This window comes from Ascaphus truei, chromosome 8 (genome assembly GCF_040206685.1).
Source record: "Ascaphus truei isolate aAscTru1 chromosome 8, aAscTru1.hap1, whole genome shotgun sequence".
Lineage (NCBI taxonomy): Eukaryota > Metazoa > Chordata > Amphibia > Anura > Ascaphidae > Ascaphus > Ascaphus truei.
This window is the reverse complement of record NC_134490.1, coordinates 97,157,914-97,165,590: the sequence shown is the minus strand read 5'-3', so window position 1 is coordinate 97,165,590 and position 7,677 is coordinate 97,157,914. Positions and strand designations below refer to the sequence as shown.

General features: G+C 49.1%; 1 protein-coding gene across 1 annotated transcript in view; it reads left to right on the top strand.

The window, feature by feature from the left end:
* Positions 1 to 2,771: 2,771 nt before the first annotated feature.
* The window catches only part of CCDC6 (coiled-coil domain containing 6), a 90,159-nt gene continuing 85,253 nt past the window's right edge, over positions 2,772 to 7,677 (top strand). Inside the window, exon 1 of the mRNA XM_075612959.1 lies at positions 2,772 to 3,116. Within this exon, the coding sequence (XP_075469074.1) occupies positions 2,853 to 3,116 (264 nt within the window). The 5' untranslated portion in view covers positions 2,772 to 2,852. The remainder of the gene's footprint in view (positions 3,117 to 7,677) is intronic.

Here is a 7,677-nt window from a genome sequence, read left to right as displayed (position 1 = left end):
TGGTGCAATACCTGTGGTGCACAGGAGATCTGAGTCTCCGCTGCTGGGAACCTGGGGTATACCTGAGTCGATGTTCGGTCGGTAGCGCCTCCACCTGTACAGGATTCTATGGTGTGAAATAACACTGCTACAGGACCCGCATACAATAAAACACACACTTATAAAAGATAATAGTTTTACTGAACATAAATAACCTAGGATATATATATAAAAAAAGAAACACAAAGTAGCGCCAACAAGCAAATAAATATATATCAAATGATATTAATATTGAGAGGTAATAATAACCTTAATAGTGTATATACAAAAATCAATAAATACTAAATGCAAACATATGAATACATAAAATATAAAAATAAAAGTCCAGTGTCCAAACCACACAAAGAGTTCTGACAGGTAGCACCAGAACAATGTACAAAGTTCAGGGGCCCACGGCAGCTCTCACATGGAATAACCAGTTCCACAGCAAAATCTATGAGAAAGACAAAATAGAGAGCGCACGCCCCATAGTGTAACACTGTAACATTTAAATGTGGGGAAGGGTGGATGGTGGGATTAAAAACACTCACAATAGACAAGTAAAATATAGGCAGTATCTTAATATATAAAATCGAAAGGTTGGTACTAGCTGCGGTGAATCTGATTGGTCCTCAGCCTCTGGCCAATCAGATTGGTGGCTATATGACGTCACCCAACTCTCTCTCCCTCCCTCTCCCCCCCCCCCCCCACCGGCTCCCGGACGGAGGGGAAGCGCGGCACGGCCCTCCTGCCCCAGCCGCCAACGCTCACTTCCCTCTCTCCCTGGCGGGGGGACAGGCAGTGGGCAGGCAGCCTCCAGAAGGACCCCCTTCCTCCTGCAGCTGCCACCGGTAAGATGGCGGCGCACAGCGGACAGGCGGGGGTGGTATTCAGTCAGGAGAGAGGGGGGGGGGGAGTTAGTCAGGAGAGAGGGGGGGAGGGAGTCAGGATAGAGGGTGGGGGAGAGAGTCAGGAGAGAGGGGGGGAGAGAGGGAGTCAGGAGAGAAGGGGGGGGAGAGAGGGAGTCAGGAGAGGAGGGGGGGAGAGAGGGAGTCAGGAGAGAAGGGGGGGGAGAGAGGGAGTCAGGAGAGAAGGGGGGGGAGAGAGGGAGTCAGGAGAGGAGGGGGGGAGAGCGAGTCAGGAGAGAGGGGGGGAGAGAGAGAGTCAAGAGAGAGGGGGGGGGGGGGAGGGAGCCAGGAGAGAAGGGGAAGGAAGCCTGAACAGCTGTGAAGAGGGGGGGAAGGGAGTTGAGAGGGAGGATGGGGGAGGCAGAACATTACATCACGGGCAACGCCGGGTATATCAGCTAGTGTGATATATAATCACCACCAAGGCGCGTCCAAAACCGCAGCAGAGAGTCCAAAGCAGGCTGGAGTAGATCTCACGAACAGCGCAGTCCCTCCGGTTCACTCGGTTCACTCTAAATCATCCAGGTAATTCTGGCATCAGAGTATGGCCTTCAAATCGGCCGTAAAGGATACACACAGCGTGATGATGTAATGTCGTAAAGTACGTCCCTGACGCGTTTCATCGCAACAAATGCAACTTTATCAAAGGGAATCCTTTGTGAGTGTTTTTAATCCCCCCATCCACCCTTCCCCACATTAAATGTTACAGTGTTACACTATGGGGCGTGCGCTCTCTATTTTGTCTTTCTCTAGGATATATATATATATATATACACACACCACCAACCAGACCACGCATGGCCCTACCCTCCAAAGCTCTGCTCCCACTCCCAAGGTGTGTGTGACAGCGCTGCCACACTATAGTGTTTGAGTTGGTGCACTGATGCGTTGGGTACCTGCCGGGTGATGCCACACCTGGGCGCGCAGATGCCACGATGCTGGGATCCACGGATCCGATGCTGATACTGCAAAGCCTCCGCCTCTACGTTGGGTGGGTCCCTCGTGGATTGTACCACCGTAAACAATGTCTTTATTAATGTAGGATGATCTGTGTCCTGGACCACAGGCCGCAGCCACCGTGCGGCGTCTCCCTGTGTCCCTAACACTAATATTGCTAAGCAGGGCAGGGTCCCTATCTGAGGGACAAGTCTCTATTGCAGCCACAAACTATGTGGGAGTCGGGGCATAAAAGGGGGTATCTGGCCTAGTGCAGATGCCACTGACATCTGCACATATAATTTACTCCTTCCTTGTCCCAGCTCCAACTGCCACTCTCCTAACTGCCAGCTCACACTTCCAGCGTCCCAGCTCCAACTGCCACTCTCCTAACTGCCAGCTCACACTTCCAGCGTCCCAGCTCCAACTGCCTCTCTCCTAACTGTCAGCTCACACTTCCAGCGTCCCAGCTCCAACTGCCCCTCTCCTGTCAGCTCACACTTCCAGCCCACCCAAAGTTCCAATCTCCCCTCAGGAGATTCTAGCAGTCCTATTGGCTGTCCTGTGTCATGTGTTGTGCAGCCCCTGAGGCTGCTGGAACCTTTGCATGCACAAACCTTTTCTGGGCGTGCGAGCGCACAAACAAATGGCGGCGCCCTTACCGGCTACCCGCCTGCAGCGGAGTTGAGGAGAGCTAAAGGGAGGACAGGGCTACATCATCATCATCATCATCATAATAATAATACAAATAATGACAACATTCTTCTATTAAAAATAAAATCAGAGCTTGGGAGAAGGTATGCGCTCTTCCCACGGCCGCCTCTAGATGTCGCTGTGAATGAGCGGCACTGGCTGTGAGTGAGGGGGAAGCGCCCTCTTGGCTACCTTCATTCCCGTCGGTCGGAGCATGCGCAGTGCTGTTGGTGCCCGCACAGTGCGCGTGCCTGGCTGCCACTTGTCCCGCGTCATCCTTCTCCCGGAGCCGCGGTGATGGCGGACAGCGCTAGTGAGAGTGATACGGACGGTGCGGGCAGCAGCTCGGCGGCCATGCAGACCTGCTCCTCCTCCTCCACTCCGGCGCCGGGGAAGTCAGGCGCCGCGATGTCGGCGTGCCGCCGGGAGGAGTTGGCGAACCGCCTGGCCTCGCTGCAGCAGGAGAACAAGGTGCTGAGGATCGAGCTTGAGACCTACAGGCTGAAGTGCAAAGCGCTGCAGGAGGAGAACCGCGACCTGCGCAAAGCCAGCGTCACCATCGTGAGTACAGGGCCCGGGGAGACGCGGGGCGGGGGTGCCGCAGATCAGGGGGCGCGGGGGAGACACAGATCGGGGCAGGGGAGGCACAGATTGGGGCAGGCTCATGACGCGGGGGTGGCGCAGATCAGGGAGGGGGAGGCGCGACGCGGATCGGGAGGGGGATGGGGGGTGGGAGGGGGATGGGGGGTGGGAGGGGGAGGCGCGGATCATGGCGGTGGGGGGTTGGCGACTCGCGGGGCTGATAGGAGTGTGAGGATTTGTAGGTGTCACCTGCTAATAACCATCATGTGATGGCCATGCAGGACAGGGCGGGTGAAGCGATTAGACCAATCCATTGCTTTTTTTGTTTTACATCCTGGGCCATGTTTGAGACGGTTTAGAATTTGGGTTGGCATATTTTGTTTGGGATCTTAACCCACTTGGTAGCTTTAAGTATAAACCTGAGTCATCTGTGCCCCCATAATTACAAAAGCGATGGTCATTTATTTTGGCGTTTTGACATCACGCATTCCTAATTCCTGCTCGGGCTTCGGCTTGGTGTGTTGGGTGCCAGTAAGGTGGAAACCTTGCCAGGGCGTTGCAGAGAAAGGAGTGATGCCAAAGGAAATCTTCGGGATAGGGTGGTTTATAAGAAGGGTGGTAGTGATGACTCCTGCTCCTAATTATCCTGAGGTATTCGTCCAAACAAGCTTTATGTAAAAATGAGACTACTGTACTGAATACCTGCAGATTGAGTCAGTTTCTTGTTACTTTTTCAAAGTTATCCCATGTTTGCTTTTAACAAATGACTCATTCAGTCACTTGAAGCCATATGTTGTTCTGGGAAGCTCCGGGATTTGTGTGGGATACTTTATGTACTTAAAAGTAAGATTGGGGCACTTTGTTTACATTTGTCATCCTAATTCCATGAGGGTTGGTTTGTACTGCAGCCCCAGCCCAATCTTTAATGGTGGCTGAGGAAGGAGACCGTGGAGACCCCAGCATGGGAATGTTGCTCATAAGCCTGAAATGACCCACTAAATCATGTTGATGTAAAAATAAATTGACAGAATACATTCAGGTATCTATATGTATTTAAAAAATGGTATCGCAGTGCACACCATACAAGTGAAAATGAGAGCATACTAAAGACACCATGCTGGCGTGCTGAGTGTTATCAGCCCACCTAACAAATGCTGTATCACAATGAGATAGCAATAAACCATACAGCACATTCAAAACAGGCTGCAAAAGCTATAGAAATGTAATGTAGATATACATATGAGCCAATGTTTGTCCCTTTGGGCCCGGCGGGGTTTCATAGGGACTGGAATGCTGGCTCACATGTATATCTACATTACATTTCTATAACTTTTCCATCTTGATTTGGTGTGCTTTGGTTTATTTTTATCTCACTTGCAAAATTGAGCAAGTTCTGCTTTGCTGCACATCTTCCTCAGCTTTCTGGGCCATATTTACTAAGCAGCCTTCTTCCATAAGGCACCTTAAAGTCCAGTAGAAATCTGCATAGTAAATATGTTCTCTGTTTTTATGGTTACGCTTTCTTATTGAGATGCTAACATAAACCAGACGCATTTACCAGACTGCCCTCCTACTGCCTCTCTACGTTCAGCCTACCAACCAATTAGATTAGAGCAGGGACTCCTTTTCCTAAATGTTACTTTTATGTCTGAAGCACTTCTTCCCTTTGTGTTATTTGTATTTGTTATTTATATGATTGTCACGTGTATTACTGCAGTGAAGCACTATGTACATTAATGGCGCTATATAAATAAAGACAGCAAGACAGACAGCCATACCCCAATGACCTGAAGTTATCTAGTAGTTTGAAGATGGGGGCCATAACTCATCCAGTCAGTCGATCCAAGCTCTTTATTACAAGGGAAGATTCAACATGTTCATGCAATTACATAATTTGAATAATAAAGTTTCAATTAACACTGTAGGCTAGTTGGGGCAGCTACTTGGAAGCTGGAGAAGACAGAAATATTGCTGTCACTTTGCTACTGATGATCCATACAAGTTATTCATGTAAAAGTAGCACTGTGAAATGGCCTAAGGTTATTGGGCTCATTGATCCAATTCTTATTTGTTGTACATTCGTCTCAAAGCATTTTGGCCCATATTTACCATGCGTGAAACTGACTCATACGGTGCTTTTTATGGCTTAGCACCACTTGGTAAATATGACCCTTTGTGCTTGATAGCTGTGTTTTACAATAGACAAAAGTGGCTTAAATACAAAACTGTCTTGTCCAATTGACCTGCAGCCATTTAATAGCCTTAATCAAAAGCCTGAATTGGTTCACTCGGTCAATTTGGACATTTTCATCACCCATAGCAATTACACATCAAGACATCTCTCGCCTTTCACAATAAGGGTGGAAACCCTAACTGGGGAAGGGAACCCCCACCATAAAGGGGAACATCACTGAAGGGACATTTGCCCCTTGCTGGGTTGAGGGAAGTAGGCTAATGGGAGGAGTACATAAGGTGGGGCAGTGGGAAATTACCCCAGTCAACTTGAAGACCAGAGGTCGTCTGGTAACATGCCCAGCACTTGATATTGCTAAAGCCTTATTGCCTAACGGGGTCAACTCACTGGTTCAATATTCCTAGATTTTGCAAAGGCTGTTGATACTGTTGATCATGTTATCTTGCTTAACAAACTCCAGAGCTCTGGAATAGGGAAACATGCTTTAAACTGGTTCCAGTCCTACCTATCAGGAAGATCCCAACATGTGTCCATCTCAGGCTCTAACTCCAACCCCTTGAATATGACCTGTGGTGTCCCGCAAGGCTCTGTTCTGGGGCCCCTACTCTTCTCAGTGTTCATCAATGATCTTCCCACAGCTTGTAAGGAAGCTTCAATACACATGTATGCAGATGACACAATCCTGTATGCACACAGCCATAGCCTCTCCGACCTTGAACACATACTTCAGTCTGACTTTTTGAGACTCGAAAACTGGATTTCCCAGAACAAACTGTTTTTAAACACTGACAAGACTGTAACAATGGTATTTGGGACCAAGACTACATGTTTAAAGCTTCCTGTGACTGAGCTCCAGATCAGAACCAATGCTTACACCACCCTAACTCCGGTTACTAGTTTTAAATACCTGGGCATATGGTTTGACTCACACTTAACGTTCGGAATGCACATTGGCATAGGTTTTGGATGTCAGGGTATCAAACTAGGTGTACTTTACAGGAACAAATCCTCCCTAAGGCCCGGGCCATAGAGGTGTGGGGAGAGCGGAGGCGCGCTAACGCTGAGGCTCGCCTGCTTCAGTCAGCGCGATTGCACGGACTTGCAGGCGAGCCAGCGTGCGCGAAGGGAGCCGGGGGGAGGTGGTTGGAGGCGGGGCAGTGACGTCGCTGGGCCAATCGCCCGCGACGCACTGACGTCAATGTCACGGCGCCGTGACGTTGACGCTGCTGTGCAGTGATTAGAGGTTTTCAGCCGACAGCGCGCTGAAAAACAGCTTGGCGCTCGGCTGAAACCTCCAACGCCTCCGCACGCCTGCGGGCGTGAGCCCCCTCTCAAGGCATCCTCATTGAGGATGCAGGGGCTCAGCGCGGAGCGTCCGCACGCCTAAGCACGGCTTGTCCTTATATGGACGCAGCCTAAGTCTGCTGGTCAGAAAGTGTATCGCACAGCAGATGCTAATGCCAATTATCGACTGGCATACGGCTCGGCACCCCAAACCCACCTTGGCAAACTTGATACCCTCTTGATACCCTCTACAGTTCAATATGCCGTTTTGTTCTCCAATGCAACTACAACACACATCACTGCGAAATGCTCAGACAACTATATTGGTCATCACTTGAGTCTAGGCACAAAGTAACCTTTCTTGTCTTGCCTTCAAAATCTTTCTGGGCAATCTACCCATCTATCTGAACAAGCTCCTCACCCATACCACATGCAGCACTTAACTGAGATCTGACTCCAAAAGACTGTTCATGGTCCCAAGGTTCAACAAACTATCCGGCCGCTCCTCCTTCTCTTACAGCGCACTCCACAACTGGAACAATCTACCGGAGACTCGCAGCTGCCACCAGTCTAAGCTCTTTCAAAACTAAAGCTGTCTCACATTTTAATCTGGTCTGTAAGACGAGTAATATAGTGGGCGCGCGCCTGTGTGAACGCTCGTGCACGTGACGCGCACTTTTTGTGTAAACACTCCAGGGAGCCTCACTTTGAACAACACATACACACACATACACACACATACACACACATACACACACACACACACACACTGTTTGGCAGAAGTTTGTATTCACAGCACCCAACGTGTTACTATCTATTGAAGTAATTAGGTCTCTGCCGCATTTGCTGGAGACGCTGTGTGTGTGTGTGTGTGTGTGTGTGTGTGTGTGTGTGTGTGTGTGTGTGTATATATATATATTTCTCCAATACTCTTCATAAAAAAAAAAAAAAAACATGTTCCTCACAGGAGCAGTATGTAAAAGTATCAATGTGTTCTTTTTATTTTAACAAGAATATTTCTTCCTAATGAGATATAACTGGCCTTGAAAACTCCTCATATCT